This window comes from Bubalus bubalis, chromosome 18, assembly GCF_019923935.1.
Source record: "Bubalus bubalis isolate 160015118507 breed Murrah chromosome 18, NDDB_SH_1, whole genome shotgun sequence".
In the NCBI taxonomy this organism is placed as follows: Eukaryota; Metazoa; Chordata; class Mammalia; order Artiodactyla; family Bovidae; genus Bubalus; species Bubalus bubalis.
In genome coordinates, this window is record NC_059174.1 from 1152998 (window position 1) to 1178473 (window position 25476).

The 25476-nt window shown below is 60.2% G+C and overlaps 1 protein-coding gene across 2 annotated transcripts in view; it reads left to right on the forward strand.

Moving 5' to 3' along the window:
• VAC14 (VAC14 component of PIKFYVE complex) overlaps positions 1-25476 on the forward strand; it is a 76521-nt gene that overhangs the window by 17657 nt on the left and 33388 nt on the right. For both annotated transcript variants that reach the window (XM_025268363.3, XM_006041974.4), the window contains exons 11-14: positions 4296-4440; positions 4624-4689; positions 16918-17074; positions 24925-25057. In XM_025268363.3, the coding sequence (XP_025124148.3) occupies positions 4296-4440; positions 4624-4689; positions 16918-17074; positions 24925-25057 (501 nt within the window). The remainder of the gene's footprint in view (positions 1-4295; positions 4441-4623; positions 4690-16917; positions 17075-24924; positions 25058-25476) is intronic.

Genomic DNA, 25476 nt, shown 5'->3' on the forward strand with positions numbered 1-25476 from the left:
GAACCTGATCCCAGCCCCTCCCGCTGGAGGCAGCAGCCGAGGACGGAGGCTGGGGTGCCTGCTGTGCCGGTTGGTGCTGCCGGAAGCTGGCCTTTCGCAGGGTCCCCGGGCAGCGTAACTCGGGCTGCAGGGCTCTGACGCACGCTCACCCCGGGCACTGCCTGCACAGGCAGGCCGCTCCCACCGCATCCAGGCCCACTGAAGGTAGTGGCCCGGGGGGGACCCCTCCCGTGACAGAGGAGCATCCCCGCCTGGCGGACATGGTCAGCGAGGTGACAGTCTGGTGAAAGCTCTGGGCTCTGTCCCTGTACACGAGACTAGATGTGGTTTTAGAGGACCAGTGTCATCGGGGGCATTCAGTATAGGTCTCCTGGTATAGCTGGCTGCTGCAGGCAAGCAGAAAGATCTAGAAATCAATGCTTCCCAACTTTTAGTACCTGCTGAAAGATGTGATAAAGATCTTTTATTAAAAAAAAAAAAAAGAACAGCTCTGAATTCAGAAACAGTTCCTTTTTTAGACTTACTTTTGTTCTAATTTGATTAGAGCTGTAACATAGGAGTGCCATAAAGGGTTAGATGTTACAGAAATAAAGTGCTGCTTCCCACGGAGAAGCGCTGGGCTTTATCAGGATGTGTTAGTAATATCAGAACCCTTATTCCTGAAGTCAGTATTTTAATAGTCACAGTAGCACCACGCATTTGGAAGTCATAGTACATGTACACGTATGATCTTCGTTATGAGATGCCTTAAGAGAAAGTATATGGTGAGAATAGGGTTTTGCAGACACCATGAAATAACTCACAAGCCCCCAGGAGTAACTAGACTCTCTAGAACTGGTACAGAAATGTGTTCTAAGCTGTGAGTGAGCTCTGTTCCGTTCTCTGGGTAGGGTGAGCCAGGGTGGAGGGTGCACACCTCTGGCTCCAGACCAGCAAGCAGCTCAGGAGCTGAGCACCGGGTGCAGCGTGCCACGCTAGGAAGAGCTCAGGTTCCAGAGCCCCAGCTTCGCACGGAGCGCACGCCAAGCCCAGACAGTGCAGCCGGCCCCTCCAGTGGGGTAGCTGAAAGCAGTCCCTCAGAGGCAGGATCGTCCACTCTCCCTGTCCCCGGCACCCTGGGCTGTTCAGCCTCCTGTGCCCTTCGCCTCCAGCCAGCCAAGGGACGTGGGAGCCCGGGAGAGCACCCCCGGCTGAGGGAGGGACGCACCAGGCCTCCTGGCCTCGGGCAGGTCCTGTAGTGTCCCATCTGTGCACCAAAGGAACTGCTTCATGTGACCGGGGGCCTATTGGCTGGTTGAAGCCAACGCCCACCTCACTGTCCATCTGGGGTGCCCCGTGTCTGGGGAGGGCCGCTGTGGGCACCCAGGGTGCTGCCCGCTCTCACGCCGGCTCCGTGACACCCTTCCTTCTGTGTCTGGCCCCAGGGCAGCGCCAGTCACAGGCTGGCCCTCAGTGTCTGTGCTCAGTAAGACACGCTTAGCTGGCCCGCAGCACCTCGGGATTGTTGTCAGTTAAGAAGCCCGGCTGCCCGAGGAACTGTCTGGCCTAGCTTCCTGGGGCCACTGGGATTTGGCCCACCGCGCCCCCGGAGATGAGCAGCAGCTTCCTCGGTGTCCCCTTCCCTGGGAAACAGTGGTGCCGGAGTGCTTGAGTGCAGCGCGTTGGGAAGCAGAGCCGTGCGGTGGGCAGGGCCACCCTGGACCCAGACGCCGCGTGCAAACTGCCGGCTCCACACTTCCCAGGCACGTGGTATGCCCGGGTTACTTAGTGCCTCCGTGCTCTGATTGCCTCGTCTCCAGACTGGGAGTCACACGGCTGTAGGCACAGGGCCCTGGGGGGACATAAGCAGGGCTGTGCGGGCACACAGCTCAGCACGGAGTCCAGCACAGGGTGCTTACCCAGAACCTGAGCACTCGTTTCCAGCGCCAGCACTGTCCTCCCTGCTCAGTGTTAGAGCCTGACCCCCAAGGTCCGTACACCCTACGGGGCCTGGCCTGCAGGTGGAGCTGGGAGCTGGGTTCAGCACTGCCTCCCACCCCCTGTGCCAGGTCCCAAGGACCCTCCAGGCCTCCCCTCGAGGGCTGTTCCAGCCAGGAAGCGGCAGTGACCTGCCGGGCTTACGGCCCTCGTGGCAGCTCCTGCTGTGGAGAGGGATTCCCAGGGGCCCTCGGCTCACAGGGTCAGGAAGGGGCTTCCGGTTATTCCCCACTGCTTTCCGAGCTCATTTCGTTAAGACCTTGGGCTCCAGGAAGGTGTCTGTAGTGTCTCCAGCTGTGGGATCCTGCCCACGCAAGGAGAGCTTACAGAGTGTGCCAGGAGGAGCCCAGGAGGAGGCTACTGCGATGGGGCAAAGCAGGACCGGAAGATCGGACAGGGAGGGGGATGTCAGTTAATTGTCAGAGAAGAAGACGAAATGCATGGGCAGCCCTGGACGGCCACTGCTGAGCCGTGCTGTCCACACTGGGCGCCTCTGCCCCTTGTGACCGCTGCGCACACCGCGGCCAGTCTGAGCCAAGGACGCTGAGGGCAGGAGACACGTGGGTTAAAAGACTCAGGACACTGCGAAGAGTGTGACACAGTCTGTTACTAACCTCTGTGTTGACTTTTATATTGATCACGTGTTGAAATGACATTTGGGGCATATTGCATGAGTGGATGCTCAGCCGCTCAGTTGCGTCCGACTCTTTGCAACCCCATAGACTGTAGCCCTCCAGGCTCCTCTGTCCATGGGATTTCCCAGGCAGGAATACTGGAATGGTTTGCCATTTTCTCCCCCGGAAGATCTTCCCGACCCAGGGATTGAACCTGCGTCTGCTGCACCTCCTGCATTGGCAGGCAGATGCTTTACCACTGCACCACCTGCGAAGCCCTTGGGGTATATTGGGTTACTTAAAATATATTGTTAAATTTAATTTCACCTGTTTCTTTATACTTTTTAATATAAAACCAAAAAACATAAAATTCCATACGTGACTTGCATTATATTTCTAATAGACAGTGAGAAAGAGAGAGAGGTGAAGAGCAGCAGGTTCCCGGGTGGCTGAGACTGTCTGGGAGCCCGCCTTTGCCACCCTGGACTTGTCTGTGCGTGAATTTCCCCATCTGTCCAGGCTGCTGAAGAACCCAGATGCTTGGCTGTCCTCGGAAGACCCCAGCACTTGCGGCCACATGGCTCTTGGGGAGCCTCAGCAGCAGCCCCTCCCCAAAGCTTGGTCTGCTGGGCGGCATCCCTCACATACCCAGCCCCCCGGCCACCAGAGGCTAGAAGTGCCCGCTCGTGCCCCCAAAACGAGCTCCATGGGGAATCATCAAACCATGTTAAATAGCACTTCCATTTAGCACTTAACAGAGCTCAGAACCCTGCCCTTTAGGAGTTCACATCAAACGAGCTTCAGAGAGGCTGCAGGCAGATTGGGAAAGCACAGGCATTGAGTTCCTGACGCAAATGAATAATTGAGCAATCTGGAAATACCACGGAAGACCGTTTTGTACAGGCAGGCGATGGTGTCCTGCGTCAGAGGGGAAGGGAGCCCCTCCCGACACCCTAAGGCCCCCTGTCCTCACCAGCCCCATCCCGGAGAGCCCCGGCCTCTGTCTGGGGGCCCCACTTGGGTCTGTTCTGGCGGCACCCAGCCTTCCTGGGGCTGCTTGACAGGACTTTTCTCTGCCTGGAGACCAGCAAGGCTTCAGGCCAGGGGAGCAGGGAGCCTGTACCCCATCCTAGAGCACAGGCATTCTGAGCAAGCTCCAATCTACAGGCTGAGCCTGTCACCTCCTTCCTGCCTCAGATGAGAAAATTAACAACTTCAGAGGTGGCTCTGAGGGCCCCTCACCCAGGCCGGCCACTGTGCCGAGGGCCCTGTGTGTGACCAGGTGAAGCGCCATGGGTCCTCGTTGGAGAAGTGGGCTTCGGGTGCCTGGGGCAGGGCCTGTGTTACTTAGGAGTGTCCCTGGGGCCTTTCCCTGGACTCTTTGGACAGGGAGGTTTTGTTTCATCGACAGGCTCTGGACGTAATGCGCTGAGGGTGCTGAACTGCCTTTCAGCCGTGAGGTCCACTGGTCCTGAGCTTCTTGACATCAGAGGTGTCCGCCCTTCTGCACCTTCTCTGGCGCAGCCCGCTGGTAGAAAGGGGGCCGCGGGTGGCTGCCCAGCGGACTGGCCCTCCTGCCGCTGCGAGGGTGTCTGCGCTCCCGCCTGGCAGAGCAGCACCCCGGCGCCCCATGTGGGGGGTGCAGGGCCAGGGCGCGGCTGGGGAGTGGGCCTCAGCCCCACTCCCTCCTGGTCTCGCCCGCAGCACGGAGAGGGCCCCGGTTACCCTCCACCTGGACGGGATCGTGCAGGTGCTGAACTGCCACCTCAGCGACACGGCCATCGGCATGATGACCAGGATCGCCGTCCTCAAGTGGCTCTACCACCTGTACATCAAGACCCCCCGCAAGGTGAGCCCTCGGGCTGGGGCAGCGCTCCGGGGTGGTCTGCATGGCCTGCCCACGCCTGGCAGGGTCCTGGTCGTTCCCGTTCTGGGGAAGCCCTGAGCGGCAGGAGCGTGGCACGGTCCTGGGGTGGGAGGCCCCTGCCGTGGGCCCGGGTGGCGCGGGCACTCACACAGCCCCTCTCCACAGATGTCGCGGCACACGGACAGCCTGTTCCCTGTGCTCCTGCAGACGCTGTCGGACGAGTCTGACGAGGTAGGTCCCCGCCTTCCTCCGGGCCCTGGCCGCCAGCCTCCCCTGCTGAGGGCACGGTGTAGCTCAGAGGGGCTATTTTGCTGCTGTTCTCTTAAGCCAGCACCCCTAAAGTGGCCCTGTTGCTCCTGTGTGGTGAGGAGCGGCTGTCAGGGAGAAAGCTGTGTCTCCTGTCCTCTGGAGAGTAAAGGCTCTTGCTCTGCAGGCCCTTCTGATGAGCGCCGGGTCTCGGTGGTGAGGAAGCCAGTCCGACAGGGAGCCCCTGGTCCCCAGGAGGCCGTGGGGAGGGGCGACAGGAAACCCTGCGTCTCAGTTTCCTTTCTCCATCCAGTGGGGTAGTGACAGCGGAGGGGTGTGAGAAATGTCTCCAAACACGCCAAGTGCTGTGCCGGGCAGCGGCCGAGCCCTCGGAGCATCATTTGTGATTCCTTTCAGCTGGACTTCTTCCTGGCCTCCAGTTTGAACTTGGACCCTGAGTCTTCGCTTTTGTTGGGGGTCACCGCAAGCTAAAGGGAGAGGCTGGCTCCCTCTCAGGCAGCGCCCCAAGTGTGGAGACCCCAGAGTCGGGTGGGCAAGGGCTGCACCCTGAGCCTCCCCGCACCATGCCAGCGGTGTCCTGCTCAGGGACCTTCTTGGTCAGACGCCCCGCCTCCTGGCCGAGGGGCGGGGCTTGCAGCCGGGCATCGCCTTCTGCCTGGGGGGCATCCCTGCCCTCCGCCCATGCCCGCTCTGGGCTTCGTGCTGGATGCTGGTGGCCCAGGCCCTGACCCGCCCCTCGCCTGCCCTCCTCTGGGCCCCGTGAGGCAGCAGGCGCTCGCATCTGCAGACCTCCCAGCGCCGAGCAGGAGGGAACGGGCTGGGGAAGAAGGGAGCGGGACCCGGCCCATTGCTTCCCGTGCAGGAGGTGCCTCGGTCTCTCCTGAGCTGGCCCCTGGCTTGTGTGGAGTCCTGGGCAGCCAGCCTGCAGCCTGACTTTGCTCCCTGACCCTGGGCCACAGAGAGATTCAGACAGGCAAGTGTCTGCCTCCAGGTCCCATCAGGTCCTCCGCATTTCCTGAAGACTCAGAGCAGATGGTCTGGGCCTCTGCTCAGGTCCCCTCCCACCTGTCCACCACACACACACACACACACACACACACACAAACCCCGCCTCCCCCCCGCCCCACTGCAATGCAAGGCCCACACGCCCACACACACACACCCCCTGCCTCCCCCCGTGCCACTGCAATGCAAGGCCCAGGTGGCCATGGCCCGGTTCTGCGTGAATTAGAACTGACTCACTGCACACTCACGGCCCTCATTTCAGTACAGAAAGGGAGAGAAGAACTTTGCTGATTGGTTCCTTCCCCAGGACGTTAGTGGAAGCAGCTGAGTTTTCAGTCCTTTAAATTGAGTTGTTTAATCCCATCCAGCCTTCTTCACCCGCGGTTGGTTTTTGTGTGCGTGTGCATTTAAAGGGAGCCGGAGGAGATACAGTCCATTAAACAGCTCTGTTCAGGTTCCGGCTGTGGAGACTTGATTTGCTGAGATGCCAGATGTTGTCGGGTTTTGGGGTGCATTTTGTGGGCCTCCGGCGGGGAGGAGGCTGCCGCTGCTCTTGGGGACAGTTGCCGGGGGCGGGGCGGGCAGGCAGCGCTGCGGTTAGCAGCAGTTCAGCGTCTGCGCCTCCCTTCACCCTCCCGGGGAGGGACTTGGGAACCCATATTGCTGCTGAGTCGTGATCCTGCCACGTCCTGGTTCTTCTCCAGAATCCTGTCCCTAAGTAGCCCCTGCTGAATCCGATGACCTTGTGGGCGTCCTGGGTACTTGGCAGTGGAAATGCGGCCATGAACAAGACAAAGTCCCTCTTCTCCTGGTGCGAGCTTCCGTTCCAGGGCATCCAGAAAGTGCCCTCTGCAAGGTTTCCCCAGTTATTTTCAGGCACGGCCCTCATCTCAGATTGGAGCTCCGGAGGTGCGAGACCCTGAAAACCCATTGAGTCAGATCGGCCCGCAGCCAGAGTGGAGTGGGGGGAGGCCCCTCGCTAATAGAACGTAACCATGGCCTACCCCACGTAGGGCCGTACACTCAGCCTAGGTGCCTCAACACCTGGGTTAGCCCTTTAATAACCGCCAGCTTGTCTGAAGTCATCCCAGTGTCAGGGAATGTCCTTAGACACCTTCCCTGTAGTGTCCAGAGAACCCTCAACAGTTCTTCTGCGGGAGAATAATGTTATTATTTCCATTTGGCAATTCAGGAAATAAGGCTGGGGAGGTGAAGTAGCTGGCACCCGACTAGGGAATGGTGGGGCCAAAACCAAGTCTGTCTGTCCCCAGAGCGCTCAGTCGCTGAGCCTCCGTGCCTGTGTTTTACCATGTGTGGCCCCCAAGCTTGTGCTTAGTCATTGTATCATCATCCCCATCATCTGGCCTTTTTCTCTTGTTCCGCATGTTCTCGAGAAGACTGTCTAGTCTGGTGTGGAGAGGGCTGTGGGGCTTTGGAAAAAGCTCTCCCTCAGCACCCTGACCCGTCGTCCACTTTTCCATTGATTTACAGCTCTGTTTATCCGGGACATCCCATCTATGGTCTATGTCGCACATGTTTTCCTCTCCCAGTGTGAAGATGATAAACCCGCATACCCGTCAGGTTTGCGGTATGGGGAGAGGCACTGGCCCCGGGGGACAGAGTGTACCAGGTGTCCATGATGCAAGAGCTAGGCGCAGGGAGAGGCCGAGCCTCAGAGCCCCAGCTCTGCCGCCACATTCCCCAGCCCCCGGGCATGTGGCCTCATGGGTGTCTCACGGGCCCTTGTTTCTCTGCCCGCCTCCCCTGCCCCTTCCAGGGACAGCTCAGCAGTCCACACCCCTCTGGGATCCTCGGTTGTCTTTGCTTCTCCTAATTCAGGATAAGTGGCTGCTCCCTCAGTACCGCCTGCTCCTCGCAGCCTTGATCTGAAAATCCCTTTTGTCAGAATTTTGCAGGTGTCTAATATTCTTGGCACTGGAGTAGAAATTCTCTCATCAGCTAGCGATCCAATGATTTGTTTTTAAGTGAAAATGCGACCCTGATCCCACAGTCTGGAAGGCGAGGCACATCCGCAGAGCTTCCTGCAGGACCCGCGGGAGGCGGGGCCGCTCTTTCCCTGCCCGAAGGTGCCAGCATCGGCCACCTCCCGAGCCCGCAGCTGCCCGGGCGGGTTCTGCCCATGAGCCCCTGGACGACAGACAGGTCCTCTCCACGTTTCCCATGGCGTGGCCAGCCCGGAGGGGCCTTGGTGGTTCCCATCCCCACCCCTGCCTCAAGCACAGCTGCCTCCCCACTGCATTTCAGATCCTCTGCGGGTCACAGCAGGTACGCGTCATCACACACATGCCCAGAGCGAACCCCGGCGTCAGCTGTGGGCTTCAGAGGAGATGTGTCTCGGTGCAGGCACACTGATTGTAACAGGCGCACTGCCGTGGTGAGGAAGACCTGTGAGGGGGAGGCTGTGTGCCTGCAGGGCCGGGAGTTGCGTGCGAAACCTCTGTTACCTTCTGCTCAGTATTGCTGCAAACCTAAAACTGCTCTAAAAATTGAAAATCTATTTTAAACAGAAATATGTAGGATAAAAAAAAAAGTCTAAAGTTTCAGAAGAGGTCTGGAAGGATGGTCAGGTGCCCCTCCTCCCCAGGGACCTGGGCCAGGAGCCTGACTGCTCCGACCTGCATGGAGGTCAGGAGGCAGGGTGTCTCCATGTGCCCCGCCGACTGCTGTTTCAGGAGGCCGAGGAAGGCTCCCCGTCTGAGCCTGACCCTTCCTAACAACCTGTCCATCACCCTCAGATTCTTTAGGGGCAAATTGTGCCCCCAGGAGGGAAGGCCTGCTGCTGGAAATGGGCCGTCCCTCCATGTCCGCCCCAGAAACAAGGGCTTCCCCTTGTTGCCTACATCTGAGAGCAGCTTAGAGAAGCGGGGGTAGCCTGACACCCCTCGTGCTGGCTTCCTTTGGAAACCTTGGGGGTGCTATGTGCTGAACCCCGTGTCTGGGAGAAGGAGAGGCGGAAACCAGTTTATGGAGTCATGGCCCTGGTCAGAGTACATCGTACCCTTTGTCTTCAGGAATCTGCCTGGTGGTCCAGGAGTAGTTTCATTATCCTCCGTTTGACATGAGAGGAAGCTCAGGCATGAGGGGGATAACTTGCCAGAAGCCAGCCTTGGAAGCTGGGTCTGTCAGATCCCAGATCATCTAAACCCCACACGAGGTCTGCCGTCACTCACCTCAGTGAGAGTGCTGCAGGGAGGGGTACTGCTCTATCCAGGCTGGATGCACTTGGCTCTGACCTGCCCCCCCGGGCTGCCCCAGGTCTGCTGAGCCTCCCGGGCCCCACCCCAAAGCAGTGAGCCGTGCCAGGGATGGCTGAGGGTGGTGTGGCAGCTGCCCAGTGGAGAGCAGGACAACCTCTGCCCCATGCTGCCCCCACTGTATGGTAAGGCTGAGGCACCTCCCCACCTCTGCTCTCCTCCCCGGAACATGCTCAGGCTCTGTTCAGTTCTGTAGCTCAGTGGTGTCCGACTCTTTGCGACCTCATGGACTGCAGCATGCTACGCTTCCCTGTCCATCACCAACTCCGGGAGCTTACTCAAACTCGTATCTGTTGAGTCAGTGATGCCATCCAACCATCTCATCTGTCATCCCCTTCTCCTCCCGCCTTCAGTCTTTCCCAGCATCAGAGTCTTTTCAAATGAGTCAGCTCTTCACATCAGGTGGCCAAAGTATTGGAGTTTCAGCTTCAACATCAGTCCTTCTGGTGAACACCCAGAACTGACCTCCTTTAGGATGGACTGGTTGGATCTCCTTGCAGTCCAAGGGACTCTCAAGAGTCTTCTTCAACACCACAGTTCAAAAGCATCAATTCTTCAGCACTCAGCTTTCTTTAAGGTCCAACTCTCACATCCATACATGACTACTGGAAAAACCATAGCCTTGGCTAGACGGACCTTTGTCGGCAAAGTAATGTCTCTGCTTTTTAATATGTTATCTGGGTTGGTCATAGCTTTTCTTCCAAGGAGTAAGCGTCTTTTAATTTCATGGCTGCAATCACCATCTGCAGTGATTTTGCTACTGCTTCAGTTGTGTCCGACTCTGTGCGACCCCATAGATGGCAGCCCACCAGGCTCCGCCATCCCTGGGATTCTCCAGGCAAGAACACTGGATGGGTTGCCATTTCGTTCTCCAATGCATGAAAGTGAAAAGTGAAAGTGAAGTCACTCAGTTGTGCTCGACCCTCAGCAACCCCATGGACTGCAGCCTTCCAGGCTCCTCCATCCATGGGATTTTCCAGTGATTTTGGAGCCCAAGAAAATAAAGTCTGTCACTGTTTCCATTGTTTCCCCATCTATTTGCCATGAAGTGATGAGACCGGATGCCATGATCTTAGTTTTCTGAATGTTGAGTTTTAAGCCAACTTTTTCACTCTCCTCTTTCACTTTGATCAAGAGGCTCTTTAGTTCCTCTTTGCTTTTTGCTATAAGGGTAGTGTCATCTGCATATATGAGGTTATTGATATTTCTTCCTGCAGTCTTGATTCCAGCTTATGCTTCATTCAGCCCGGCATTTCTCATGATGTACTGTGCATATAAGTTAAATAGGCAGGGTGACAATATACAGCCTTGACGTACTCTTTTCCCAGTTTGGAACCAGTTACATGTCACCTCCGTTTTCCTCCCTAAAACGCGGTCAGGCTGGATCGTGTTAAGTCCCTTCCAGCCCTGACTCTGTGTGGTCCTGACTCCACTGCCCAGAATACTAATGCGGCCTGCTCAAAAGTGGACAGTCTTCCGTAAGAATGGGGCTTGTTTTTCCTTCTCATATCCTTGCCTCAGTTTTTATTTTGCTCCATTTTCATTCCATCCACTCTCCAAAACAAACAAAAACAACCCCGCCACCCCGCGCTTCAATTCTGAATGTTTCTGTATGGTCAGATCACACGGTCAGGTCGGGTGCCAGCCCGGAGCACCAAAGGGCGAGACAGTGGCGGCCAAGAGCTTGGTTCCGACTGCGGAGGGCCCGCCCCACGTGGAGGGGTGAGCCGGGCTGCCGCTCGATGGCCAGGTGAGGACGTGCGGGCCCTCCCGCCACAGGCTTCAGGGCTGGTCCTCTGCTCTCTCAGGTGGACCCCACAGCTTCCTGCAGGGCTTGGGAGAGAAAATGAGGGGCAGGGACAGATGAGCAGGGAGAGGACCTGTGGCCAGCAAGGAGAGACCAGGCCTGCAGCCACATGGCCCAGCAGAGGCCCCAGCCATCAGCACCGGGGAGCCCTTGGCAGCGGACTGCTACCGTGCACGGACGGGGCCCTGCGGTCTCAGGCCCAGCATTGCGCTGGGAGGCACCTCCTTGGGGTGAGGAGGGGCCCTCAGTACCCCCCGTTGGCTCCTATCACCTGCTCTAGGAAGACAGGTTTGTGCTGGGAGGGTTTTCAGTCTTTATCTCTGTCTGAATTCCCTCCACTCTTGGGAAGGTGAGGACCCAGAGCTGCACCATAACTGGAGCTCAGGGCAGAAGGCTCCCCAGAGGGGTGGCTTATTTCCCAAAGCAGGAAAAGTAGGGCCCAGAGAGGAGTCACAAAGGGGAGGGGGTAGGAACCACCTTCCCCTGGACAGGGCTGGGGCTCCCGGGAGGAGCCGGCCACCTTCCCCAGCGCGTCTCTCCCTGACTCAAGTGATCAGGCGTCTCACCTAGAAAGGCCACGTCCAGCAGCCCTACAGAGTGCCCCAAGGGAGCCACACATGCCAGGGCCGCCGTCAATCCCCCGGAGCTCTTCAACACCCAGCTGCCTGGGCTGCAGCCTGGACCTCCGTAAACTGCTCTCTCCGGTGGGGCCTTATGGCCTGGGTTCCCCACAGGCCCCCAGTGACTGATGCTCGTCTCTGACTGAGAACCTTGGTGTGGACCCACCCCAGTTCCTGTCGGGAGCCTGGGGGCCAGGCCCCTGTCTATCAGTTCCAGCGCCCTCTCTCTCTGCCATCGCCAAGGGCCCTTTTTTTCACACGCACACCCCACCCCGCCTCACTTGGGACATCAGCAGCAGCCAAGATCTCTCCCAGGACGTGTGTCCGTTTTTCCTCCTTCGGAGATAGCCAAAGCAGAGTTGGTTGCGTTTCCCTCACGTTTTCCTGTTGGCAGTTTGCGAGACCCACCACCGGGGCAGGGAGCTGCTAAAGATGCTGCGGACAGGAGTGCGCTGGGTGCTCGCTCGGCTCCCAGCCCACAGCGGGCCTCACCGTCTCCACAGCAGCCCTTCAGGCGTGCGCTCTGCTGTGTCCACCCCTCACCAAGCAGAAACCGGCTCAGAGAAGTGAGGTAGCTAGGTTGGGATCTCGGCCTGACGCCCGTGAATCCCTGAAGGGCAGCACAGCGCCCGCCCCTCTGCCCCTCCGGGCCGGCCGGGTCCCCGTCTGTGTCACTGCAGCACCCGGCGCCCCCAGACGCGTCTCGTGATGCGTGCATAAGCAGGAGGCGGGCAGGTGGCAGCAGAGCGCGCTGGGGCCCGTTCTGCCCGCTTCCTTGCTCGTGGGGGCCTGGGCCTGCCCACTTCGACAGAGCTGAGTAGGACTCACACGGGGCTGGGGTTGAGCAGAGACCCGGTGGCGGGCGGGAGGCCACGCTGCTGTCCTGGTCGTCGCGGGCCCAGCCCTGGAGACAGCGGCCCTTCGGCCCATCGCCTGGTGACCGAGCTGTAACGGTGCCCGCGCTGCCCCAGGCTGCCCCGTGCAGAGGCCCCTCCAGTCCCTGCCCGCTCACAGGGAGAGTTCACCTCCTGCAGGGGCACCTGCCAGTCAGAGCTGCGAGTGAGAGAGGGCTTCGACAGGAAGCCCTCGGGTGGGAGGCAAGGGGGGCCTGTCTCCAAGCCGGCTCACCCCAGGAAGTTGGGGGCCTGTCTCACCCCGGGAAGTTGGGGAGCCTGTCTCCACGCCGTCTCACCCTGGGAAGTTGGGGGGCCTGTCTCCACGCCAGCTCACCCGGGCTGGCCTCGTCCCCCTCTGCCCTCCGGGGCGGCGGCTGGTCGGTTCCAGCTGCCAGAACCCGCACTTGCTGTCACCGAGGAACTTAATAAGCATCAGGTGCTGGCCTTTGGCAGTATGGCACGGAACTGGCGCCTTGGAAGGACTTCTGAGTCCACTTGAACAGAAGAAAAAGAAAAGAAAACCGCTCCTGATTCCTAAGGGCGTGCGTTCCAAGTCAGGCAACAAACCAAGACAGAATTCTTGTTCCTTTTATTCAAGTTGTTTTTTGCTTTACCGAGGCGTACAAGGGCTTAATCAGGGTAGTTTCCTCAGTGGGAAAATAGGTCTAAGGCTGAGCAGTGCCCTTGCTCCAGCCCCCAGATCTGGGAGTCTTTTTGGCAGAGCTGCTCCGGTGGTGTAGAAGGCAAGGCTGCGGGCCGCCTCCCCGGGGTGCTGGGCCTGGCCTGCGCCCGCCCCCTTAGTGGGAAGCTGTTCTGGGAACACTGCCCGCTCAGGCCGGGCCGGGGCTGATCTCTGCTTTCTCCAGCCTGGGTCTGCTGTGTCAAGGGCCGGTGGGTACCAGCTGCCGCCCCCCCAGAGCAGCACAGGGGCTCGGGCACACAGGAGCTGTGCCGGGGCCCGCGGACATCCTCCCCCCGACTCCCGGCTCCCTGGGCGCCCCTCCTGGGCTGGCGGCCCGGCCTCCTGGACTGGGTTCTCCAGATGAGTCCACCAGGCATTGGGGCACGAGAGGCCTGATCCCCTGGGCTGCAGCCCTTGTGAAGGAAGGGGACAGGCTCCTGTGCGGAAGGAGGCAGGAGGCCACAAGGCTTCCCGTGCAGGCCCGGCCTTGGGCATCCAGCCTTTGTTTGCGCTCAGCTCCGCTCCCCAAGAATAAGGGGTAATCCAACCTTCCCGGGATCTCAGCTATGGCCCTGCAGCCTCCCTGTTCTGGGCAGAGGCATCAGCTAGGCCTGGGCGGTGCCCGCAGACCTCGGCCTTGGGCTTCCAGCCTGCGTCCCCTTCCCCGCCAGCCCCGACGCAGCCCTCGGAAACTCATGCGGCTTCTTGCTGGCCAGGACTGCAGAGGGCCCATCCCAGGGAGTTCCTTCCCTGCTTGTGGGACTGGAAGGTTGAGCCTGTTGACATCTGGGGCCTGGTCAGCTGATCAGGGGCCTAGCCAGACTCTGGACTGTTCCTCAGAGACATGTGGGTAGAGAAATGGAAGGTTTTTCCAGCCATCCCTTGGCAGAAGCTCTCCAGAACCATCCATCTTCCGTTTCCTGCCCAGCTCTGCAGCCGCCGGGTGCCTCGCCTGGGACTCCGTGTCCAGAGGTCTGGGTGGGAAGAGAGGACAGGCCTGCAGGCTTAGCCTTGCCAAGCTCTGGGTCTCCCCTGGTCCCGAGGTGATGAAGGGGCAGGCAGGAGCATTTCCAGGAGACAGAAGGGCACCTCCCGCAGCAAGGGGTTTTCCAGGGCTGGTCTGTGGACACGCTGCGGGGACAGAGTGCCTGGATGCACCAGTCAATGGGGGGTGGAAACAGCTGCTGTCCAGGAGACTGTCCTTGGCCCACTGGAGGGCAGGGGCTGACAGCCTGTTGCGGCCCATCCAGACAGTGACTCCCCTCCCATGCTGAACGTGCCCTTTGCTGCTGTCCAGTCGCCTCCTAGAAGGAAGGCCTTCCTCACTTTGCTCCCCAAGCCATGGAGGGTGTGACACCCCATGCCCCTCACCCCAGCCGCCTTCCTCCTGGAACTGCTTTGTCAGATGCTTTCTTCCCCAGTTACCGCTGACCTTTTCTCTCCATCAGTGGCCAGCTCGCTCAGGGACCAGCTGATGTGCCTTCCCCCCCGCCCCCCAGCCCGTTGCCGTGGTAACCGCAGGCCCTCCTGCTCCTGCAGAATATTGCTCTCTTGTAACCTTTTTCCCTCCCTCTCCTTCCCCCCTTCTTTCTCTCACACAAAAAGAAAGCACAAGTGTTTTATATTCATTCTGCAAAAAGCTGTGTAGCGCATACTAATTGGCGTGGCTTCCTCCCGCTTTCTGTGAGCCTTTCCCATCCTCGGGGCCAGGACCGCAGGCCAGCGCCGGCATGAGCCCAGCCGGCCTGCACGCTGCCAGGGGGACTGGCTCTGCGTGTCCTGAGGCTGCGTGGGGCATTTCTCCCCTTGTGTCCAGGCCCTGAGTGTGACCGAGGCCGCTGAGACCACCATGTCCTTGCCGAGGGCCGTGAGGTCTTCAGGGACGAGGAGCGCTGACAGCCTTGCCGGCACAGAGACCAGAGCCAGGTCCAGTGGAGGGCAGCTCCTTGTGGTCCCCGCTGCTGTCCCAGGCTCCCCATTGACACACCGCCCCCCGGGGCCGCCCCCCGCTCCCCACACAGAGGCAGAGTCCTGGCCTGGGCCTGCCTCAGGATGGTGGTTACCCATACCCTTGTTCAGCGTGGACTGTGGTTTTCCCGGTCCACTGGGGGAGAGTCAGTGGCTGAACTTGATGGGCTGGACTGAGAACCCCGAAGTGGCTCCCCACCAACTTCCCACTCTCCTCGCCATTCCTTGCCCTCCGTCTTGGCAGCCCCTCTCCAGTCCTTGGCTCTGGAGGCTGAAGGAGACAGTGTTGCTGTTCTCCAGCTCCCACTTAGGGGGCTTCCACAGTGTGCGTGTACACAAGGACATGGTTTTGCTCCAAGCTGACCTGTCTGTTGTCTTCAGCCCCCAGGGGACCAGAGACAAATCTTTTGATATGTAGGCATGAGAGGGGTGGCCAGGATTGCTAAAGGAACCTGTAGACAACATTTCCGACTGTAATAGTACAAAAGAAGTGTGTGGTTTGCATTAATTTGTGGGTTGACGTTAAACTTTATATAAAACGAGAGAATGCGGAATATGAAGCACAGCTCTGCTGGCCGTGCGGCCCTGCGGGGGGAGGATGCGTGCGGAGACGAGTGACGCAGATGCTCCTGGTGCAGAGGTGAGGCTGGAGGCCTGGATGTGTGCCGCTGTCCCTGCCCTGTCCCTGTGCAGGGCCGCCAGCAGGCTTGGCCCCAAGATCCCTGCGTAGAAGTCGTGCAGGAAGCAACTCCTGAGATCGGCACAGTGCCCTGGCGAGGGCGAGTCCCCAGGGCACACAGGAGGAGCCTGAGCCCCCCAGCCCACCACAAAGCCGCGCTCAGACCGCCCCTGAGTCCGGGCGACGGTCCTTGATGACCTGCCCTGCCTCGTGTCCGCCCCCACCGCACACCCCACTCCGGGGCTGGGCTGCGGCTTGGGTTCCAGGAATGTGCCTTTGGGTCTGGTCCCGCGTCCGTGAAAAGCTTCTGCTGGTTAAGAGAATGCTCTGCGTGCCTCCCTGTACCCCCGGTTCCCTGGCAGACCTGGGCTCAGCACTTCCGAGGCCCGGCAGCCCCCCTCAGACCATGCTGCTGGCCTCAGGAGCATAGGCACTGCGGTCGCAGAGCTTGTGGGCTGCCTGTCTCCCCTGGGTCACTCTCATGGGGACAACGCCCAGGGCCCTGTGGCCTTGCCTCTCCTCCCACCAGTGCGGGCCCGGCCCCCAGCAGGCACCGCTCAGCAGAAGCTGGGGGGTGTGGGTATGGTGAGTTCACTGTTCCAGAGTCAGGCGACTGATGTCAGGGTCGAGAGTGAAGCCAGGACTGTGAGCACTGAGCTCCGCTCATGGACGAGAGCTAGTTCTGAAGTGGAGCCTCAGGCTCCTTGAGGAGGCGCCTATAGGCGAGACCAAGGACAGGCAAGGGCTCCCCTCCGGCTCAGAGCCGGAACAGCTGCCTTCTCTGGCCTCCCCCTCCTTCACGGGGCCACTCAGGGTATGGACGTCTCACGGGCCAGGCCTCTCAGGTGTGCTGGCTCCCCAAGTGTATTTCCCAATAGGGAAATAACCCACTGGAACTGGTGTGGGTCATTGTGGCCCTGGTAGGGTCAGCATCTGGCTGAGTGCTGGTTGACATCGAGGCCTGGCCAGCCCGGGGCCCCCAGTGCACAGGCTGGGCCCTGGGCCTGAGACCCTCGTCTCCTGGGGACCAGAGAGCAGTGAGCATTGGAAGAGTTGACCCCGCCTTCTCTCCCCCACTTCCTGCCGTCTGCCGTCTGCCTCTGTTCTCCTGAGTCCATATCCTTTGCAGCAGTCTGTGAGCACTCAGAGCCATAATCTGGGCGTCCCTCAGCAGCCTGGTGCCCCTGAAGGCAGCTCTCTGTCCACAGTCACGGCACAGTGTGGGGGTCCTTGTCCATCATTCTCTTCTTCTCTCCCCAGGTTATCCTAAAGGATCTGGAGGTGCTGGCAGAAATTGCTTCTTCCCCTGCAGGCCAGACGGATGACCCAGGCCCCCTCGATGGCCCTGACCTCCGGGTCAGCCACTCAGAGCTCCAGGCGCCCACCCCCGGCAGAGCCGGCCTGCTGAACACACCTGGTGAGTCTTCCCTTCCTGGATGGTTGTGGCCTCGGGGACCCTGGGCACGGCGCTGCTCAGTCTTGTCTGGGACTGGCTGCACATGGGCCACCCTCCTAAGCCCAGGAGCTCCCGGGGGTGAGGGCCAGCGATGTGCCGCTCTGCAGGCGGCAGGCAGCCTGACCCTCCCGCCTCCCACTGCAGCAGCCCCCACCCTCGCAGGAGACCCTCACAGCCCTTTCCCTCATCTCCCTGCCACTCTCGGCCCTTTGAGCCACTGGCTAAATGTGAAACCATCCAAGTCAGCGATGGTCTCTTCCCCTGGGGCGCCGTCACTGGTCAGAAGTCAGGGAGCGCAGAGCTTGGGTCTCATGGGTGGAAGACATCGTCGAGAAGCTGAAAGTAACAGGGCGGGCAGCCCAGGCCGGAGAGTGGGTAACTCAGACAGGGTGTTCCCGGGCAGTCCTCGCACGTGAAGCTGGCCGTGGCACCCCTGGAGCCCCCACCTCAGGGTCCCTCCAGCCCAGGTGGCTCTTCTCCTGGGGCCAGCGTGACTCCGGGTCCTCCCTCGCAGGCAGATGCCACTGCCTTCCAGCGACACAATCCTGGAAAATGCCCAGGGAGGCAGCTTGAAAGGAGCGTACCTAGCGAATCTTAGGTGTTTGCCTGAGGTGTCTCTGTCCCCTGAGCGGCTCTTGACATCCAGATACGAGGTCTTAGACCTCCTCTGATGGAAAAGCCAAGAGTCAGATACATCTGGGGCCTTTTCAGTGGTGGCTTCCCCGCCACAGCCCCACCACACCGTCCCCAAAGGTGTCCCAGTACTTGGCCCTGAGGGCACCTGCTCAGTGGAAGTGGGCGCCAGGGCTGCCAGCCAATCCCAGAAGGCCTGTGCGTCAAAAAGTGAATGAAAATCACTCAGTCGTGTCCCACTCTTTGTGACCCCATGGACTGACTATACAGTCCATGGAATTCTCCAGGCTAGAATACTGGAGTGGGTAGCCTTTCCCATCTCCAGGGGATCTTCCCAACCCAGGGATCGAACCCGGGTCTCCCTCATTGCAGACAGATTCTTTACCAGCTGAGCCACCAGGGAAGACATCTCCCTAGTGACACCTGAAGTCAAGCCCCAGCCAAGGGGTGTCCCATAGGGCCCAGGCTGCCACCAGTGCACGCTCCGCCTGCAGCTGCTCTCGTTTCCAGCTGCTTCTGACTGAAGGCAGGAAGGAGTCAGGGGCTCTTGCAGCAGCCCAGCGTCCTTCCCTGGTTCCGCAGGATGCAGCGGTTTCCGGGTCCACGCATCGCTTCCTCTGGACATCCTGACTGTGGATGCAAGTGCTCCCCTCTGTTCTCCATGCTAGGTCCCCATATCAGCACTTGGGCGCCAACCTGCAGTCTCTGGACAGGTGGCAGGGCTGCTAGAGGCTGGGTGGGGGGCTCACTGAGAGGCAGCGGGGCCAGCAGCTGAGAGGAGGTTTCCTGAGGGTGGGGGTGGCCCCCAGAACTCCCTGCCCAGGAAACTGAGACCGCACGTCCTCGGGGAGAGGGTGTGGTGACAGCCCCGGGCAGGGGGCACGCACCCTCTCCTCCCGGGCTGTCTGATCTGCCCCTCCTAGGGACAGAGAAGGGCACGGAGACGTAGATGACTGAAGCGCTTCCTGGCTGGTAGAGGCATGGGCCGAAAAGCAGCTGTGCACAGCCCGCCCTGGAGGGGCAGGGTGGGGGCCCCAGGCTGCAGGGCCCGGCCTGGGGAACTCCGTGAGCATGCCCTCCACTGCTTGGAGCGGGAGCTGGAGGGGCTTGGGTGGCAAAGAGCTCTGCGCCCCAGCTTCTGTTCCTGTCAAGACGCCTGGGCCGCCGGGGAGGCCGAGGTGATGAAGACTTGCCCCAGCTCCCAAGGCTGTCAGACTGGCTCACATCAGCCAGGGCCTCGCCCTGAATTCATAGAAAACAGCTAAGTGTGCCAGACGAGAAGAAATTCCATCCTGGAAAGAGCACCACGGAAGTGCCCGCAGCCAATGAGACTCCCCACTGCGGGGGTTTCACGGCACCGTGCGTGCCCTGTCAGCGGGTGGCATCCACCCAGCGTGCGGTCCATGGCTGGCAGCAGGCCTGTCAGGCAGGCCGTGGTTCTCATAGGTCAAGCTCACGGCAGTAACCAGAAGTAGGGCTATGCCCTGTTGCCGTCCGCCTCGGCCACCTTGGGGAGGGCAGGAGGTGGGCGCTGAGTATGCTGGCGTAGGACACAGGTCAGAGGGCACCCGCAGACGCGCACACATTCCGTCCTTTCTCCCACGGCATCTCTGCACGTGGGGGGTTCTTCTGTCTGCTTCCGGCTGGTCACACACAGGCTGCAAGGTGGACCGTCTTCCGGTTTGGACCTGCCTTCCCCTGGCCCACCAGGGCACGGCTCTGAGAACTTGCAGGTGCAGGGCTGCATCTCTGTAAGACAGATCACCCGCCCTGCCACCCCTACCAAGGGAATTCGGGAAACTAAGGCGGCAGGGAGCCTAGCAAAGATGAGACCAGTGGCACCAAGCCTGCACGTCAGGCCATAAACTCAGACCGTGCAGACCAAGTGTGTCGGTGGGCCGTCACCTGCCTGGACAGCTGCCGTGCTGGCCTCGGTGTCAGCACAGCGGTGCCCGGGGCTGCAGGCCGCGTTGCCCACCGGGGCCGGTGCTCTTGCCTGGCCTGGCAGGGACAGCCCTGCCCGCGGTGCAGAGCGGTGTGGGCGGAGGCGGTGGTCTCCCTTCTGCCCAACCCTCTTCACTCCTGGCCCCAGCAGAGCCTTGGGCTGGGGAGGGGGCCGCTGCTAGGGCATCCAGGAGGACCGCGAGCTGCCCGGGTGGGTGGCCCTGAGGGAAGCTGGTGGAGGGCTCCGTCTCCCTAAGTTGGGCTTCCGTGAAATGACATGAAAGCGCACTTGGGTCCCCCTGTGACTTGGCAGTGTTTGTGCCTCCTCTGCTTGCTCCACACGGCTGGAGCCCTGCCAGACTCCTAGGAGAAGGCCTGCAGGGAGGAGGGCTCCGGGTCGAGGCCCTGCTGCGGGAGGGGAGGAAGCTGGGCCCCACACAGCCGTGTGGTGACCTGCGACCAAGTCCCCTGGGATGGATGTTTGCCCCCAAACCCAGCCTTCCTGACCTTCCTTTCCGGCCTGTTCTTGGGATGAAACTGCTCAAGTCATTGCGCAAGGCTGTCTGCTCCCAGCTCCAAACACGTAGGCGAAGATGAGTGTTCTGATTCAGTTTCATTGCTTATGGCCCAGCCTGGTATGACCAAATGCAGAGATAAACTCTAAAGGAAACCCAGAAAGCCATCCCTGGCAGCTCCCGAAGACAGCGGTGACTCTGATGTGCTGAGCTCTTGTTTGGGTCTGGGCTGTGTTTTTGGCACTTTCTCCATGTCAGTTCACTGGACCCTCCCCGTGGGTCAGCCTGTCTTTTGAGGAGAGTGCTGGCCCAGGAGCCTACTTCCTTCACCTTCCTGCGGCCCCCCTCCCCCCACCAACCGGGGGTGGTCCCAGGCCCTGCTGCACCCCTTCTCTTCTCTCTTGCTCTGAAGCAGGCAGCTGGACAGCCTCCTGCAGTTGGGGGACTGCCCAGGGCAGAGGGCTCGCTGGCCTTTGCACAGAGACCAAAGCGACTGCATGTTAGATCAGTTCGCACTGCAGAGGGGGCTGGGCCCTCTGACATGGGGGCTCCCCACCCCCTGAGACCCCCGTCCCAGCCCCTTTCCTCTGAGCGCAGGCTCTCGATCCGCACCAGCCTCCCCATCCCAGCCCTGCCCTCAGGGCACGTCCATTGCGGGCTGGGCCGTGGGCTCCTGGAGCCTGTGAGGCTCCTGCCAAGACCAGCCCAGAGGTGTTGCCCTGCAGGCCCCCACCCCCAGGCGGCAGCTGGACCTTCCCTGGGCATCCGTGGGCCCTTCCCCGCCTCCCCCAGGCGGGGCAGTGACGCTCTCGCATCTGGTTTTGTCGAACTGTAGCGCATGGTGTATTGAGGCCAGAGCTATTTTTATCCTGACATGTGAGGCGCGCGCACGTCACAGCCACAGAGCTCGATCCAAAACATCCCAGGGAGGCTGTTTGTCGGCGTTCTGCAGAGTCTCCTGTCGCCACATCAGGTTTCACTTAGGAACATCTGCAGTGCCGGCTCGCTGGCTGCCCGCCCCCGGCCAGACCCTGCACACCCGGTGCTCCTGGCGGCATCTGCCTGCCCTGGGCCAGCGGTGCTCACGTGAGCCTCCTGCCCGAGCCCGCGTCTCTGCAACAGAGGCCAGGCCAGAGGTCCTCAGCCGGAGGCAGAAGGAGTCCTGCTCTCCTCGCCCCGAAGGGTGCCTCCTCCTGACACCAGGCTGCTCCCAGCCCTCCCCTCACCTCCGACCAGCACCCGCCATCCCTCCTGGTACAGGCCTCCCAGCCTGTCCTCCCTGCAGACCCTCGAGCATGTGTTGGGGGGCGGGCCCTGATCGCCCCGTCCTCGGGGCCGCAGCCCCTCGCCCTGGCCTGTCCACCCAGCAGACCCTCAAGCGCATGTGGGGGGGGCGGGCCCTGACCGCCCCGTCCTGGGGGCTGTAGCCCCTCGCCCCGGGCTCTTCTCAGCTGGTGAGAAAAGAGGCCAATCCAGTTGCGCGTGCAGACAAGCCAGAGGCGGGCGCCCCACGGGGAGGAGCAGGCTGCGGTCAGGCAGAGATGAGTTCAGCTGAGAGAGGCCTGGCACTCCCCGTGGGAGGACTCCTGGAGACTTCCTTCTCTCTCCACCCCTCTTCCCCTCCCAGGCCTGCAGCACTGCCCAGAACCCTGTCTCCAGTTCCACCTCCAGCCGGCTGGTCAGTCAGAGCAGTGGCTGGTGGGCCAGGGAGAAAGGAGGCTGGGGGGGAGCGAGGTGGCCCCCACCCCATCCTTGGTGGTCAGGAGAGGCGGCCGCCCTTGCCCAGCCAGTCCAGCCCATGTTGCCCTCCCCGGGGCTCCCCAAAGCTCCCTGCCGGCTCTTGCAGGGCCTTCTCTCCTGGGGCAGTGGCCTTGACTGGAGTCTGCTCTGGCATGTGGAGCCGGAAGGGCCACGGGCCTCGGGCAGCTCCACGGTCTCTCCCGGCAGCCTCGGAAGGCACCCAGTGCCCACTTAGGTTGCACCCAGCCTCCTGCTCTTTGAAGTAAGTGGGAAGCTTCCACGGTAACCACTGCGCTGTGAGAACAGGACCCTCTCAACGCGGCGTCTCCCACATGTGACTCTGCCCCACCCCTCCCTCCTAAGGGCCTCCTCAGCTCCAGGGTCCACCATGTGGGCCTGGAACTCCAGAGTTGACTGTGGTCCCCAGAGGCGGCCGTGGCTCAGGAGATGGGACCCATTCGCCTCAGGCAGTGCTCCTGGTTAGGGCAGGTTTGCTGGTGGTAGCACCCCCTCTTGTTTGAGTACAGACTATGTAGGAAGCCCCAGGCTTGGTACATTACATCCTCTGTCTCATTTATTGTGGGCTCTCATTGCCCCCATCTTACAGATGAGAAAACTGAGGCTTAGAGGGGTTAAGAGATCTGTCCAAAGTTGCACAACTAGTCGGGGGTTGAGTGAAGATCTGATCTCAGGTGTGGTGGACTCCCAAGCCAATCTCTAAACACCATGTTTGGGACTTCCCTCGTGGTCTGGTGGTTAAGAATCTACCATCCAATATAGGGGACAGAGGTCGGGGATTGAAGATCCCACATGCCACACGGTGCAGCCAAGAAACACCCACTGCCTCTGTAAGAACCGAGCCACCCAGGACCTCGCCCCAGCGCTTGCTCAAGTCACCCAGTCCCCAGGAGCTGGAGACTGTGGCCCCGGGTGGGGAGGATTTCTTCATGGTCAGTCGCTGTTTTGATCCCTTTGTCCTTTGGAATACTGTGGAATCTAAGCCTGCTAATGGATGGGACAGGGACGCACCTCCAGAAGGTGGGAGGGGACAGGGACATAAGGACCCGTGGTCACCCAGCACCCAGAAGGCTGCAAGGAGCTGGACCCCAAGCCACAAGTACTTCCACGGGTGGGGGTAGCCTATGCCCTCCAGCCAGGCCTCCATGGGGGCAGCAGAATTCATGTCCTCAAGTGTGGGGGCAGGGACACGGGGCTCCTCACAACTGTATCCACAGCCATCTCTTCAGAGTCAGCCCCAGCTGGGCCTGGAGTAACTCGATCTGTAAGAATGTGACACTCGATTCTGCAAACAGCCCCTCGGGGGCAGAGAGCAGACTATTTGCCATTCCAGAGACACTCAGGACGGCCCTGGGCCAGGCTCTTCTGGAAAGGGACCCAGAACAACACACTGCAGACAAGAAGTGCCGTGAGGCCTGTCCTTGAACTGGCTTCTCACGAAGGGCTCGCCCCAGGCACGATTCACAGGAGCTGTCCAGGAGGTTCCAGAGAGAGGACAGTAGTTTGAAGGTGTGGCTCCTGGTGAGGCATCCTCACAGACGAGTTCACAGCCAGGGGAAAAAAAAATCAGGAAACACCTTTTCCAGTTCCCAGCCACTTCCCTGTAAGGACCTTGCGAGGATTTAAGGAAGTCTGAGTTCAGCAAAATGATAGACCTCCTGGGAGAAGGTTTCACTGCTGCCTCCTGGCCCCTGCACCTGCTGAAGTCGGCCTGCCAGGGCTCCTCTGTAAGGCTTGCTTACGCTCTGGGCGACGGTTCCACACACTCGTGCTTTGGGTTGACGCTTCTGGGAGCTGATATCCCCTCGCACAGCCAAACTTGATTCCCAGAGACCCCACTCCCTGCCTGTTTCACTGAACGGCACCCTTTAAAAGGGTGACCTTGATAGTATATGAGTTGCATCACGATTAAATTGTTACCAGAAACAATCAGATGCCCTATTCGTGCGTCAGGCAGGTGGACTTGAGGAGTCCTGCCCTCACCACCACTGCTCTTGTGCTGAGGTCAGCACGCGCTAGAAAGCAAGGACGGGGCGACCCCAGGCGTGTGTGAACGCACAGGGTCGGTCGGCCACAGCACAGCGGCCCCACCCTAGTCCCCTCTGCGCTGGATGCCTTCCACAGGGCCGGGGGCGGGGGGTGGGGCAGGGGGTGCTGTTTCTGGCCTTCCGTGTATTTTCAGCTGGGATGCGTAAGGGAGTGGAGGAGGAAATGGCAACCCACTCCAGTACTCTTGCCTGGAGAATCCCATGGACAGAGGAGCCCGGCGGGCTACTGTCCGTGGGGTCACACAGAGTCGGACACGACTGAGCACCCGAGCACATAAGGGGGAGGCCTGGAGTGTGCTTCTGGTTGTAAAGCCACCTCGAGGTCTTCAGGGTGCTCCTCTGATAGAGCATCTTTGCCTGAAGATGAAGAATGTCTGATTTCAGAACATTGGGTGCAGATGAAAACGCCTGGTCACGTTTTGCCAGCGTGTGCCGTCTCTTATTTCTCCTTGAGCAGCAGTGGGAAAGGAGTGTGGCCTCTGCCTCTGGGGGTCTGTCGGCTTTATCAACCACTGGGGCTGTGCCTGCCTTCCCTCTTCTCTATGACTTGCCATCTGTTCTTAACCCACCAAAGCCCAGGCGTATTTTATTTATTGGGATGAGTTAAAAATGTGTTCTGTTTTTTCAGAAGCACCTGGCACCTAGCGCCTAGTCTCAAGTAGGAAGTCTTCACTAAGTGATGGAGTGTCCACTGGAGGGGTGGCCAGGGGAATGGGTGCGTTTATAGCGAGCAGGGTTGTATCAGCTTGAGCACATGTGTTTGGTCCTTGCTTTTTTGCTGCCAGCGTGGCCCTTGATGGATGGTGTTCCCTCATCTGGTTGCACAGGGACTCTCCCCACCTTTTTGGCATCGATAACTGTTTCCTTTCTGTGGACATGCAGAATAAACCCTGTTCTGTCCCTTCCTCTGTAGGTACCAAAGGCTTGGAGTGTTCTCCTTCCACCCCGACCATGAACTCCTACTTTTACAAGTTCATGATCAACCTTCTCAAGAGGTTCAGCAGTGAGCGGAAGCTCCTGGAGGTCAGAGGCGCCTTCATCATCAGGTCAGTTCTGGGAGCGTCCCTTCTCCCACAGCCTCGAGTTTCATCCTCACGTCGTGCAAGGGGTCGAGGCAGCCATGGGCTCTCTGCTCGTCCAGTGTGTGATGGTTGCAGAAAGAGGGAGAAGCCGGGAGAGGAGGCTGAGAAGAGGGGCCTGAGAGGCAGAAAGAAGCCGAGGAGAGAGGGGGACGCAGGAAGCCTTGAGGGGCAGGAGGCAGGGAGGAGCCTGCTGAGTGCTGCTGGGAGTGGGCGGGGAGTGGCAAGCAAGGAAACGGGGGAGCCCCAGGGGGAGAGTGGCCACCCTGGGGGTGGTCAAAGGATTGATTCTCAGGAGGAAACGGAAGGGCAAAGAACAGGACGGCACAGTCCCTGCCTGTTGGGAAGGACCACGCAGGGCTTCCTGGTGGTGGTGGGTGTCGCCA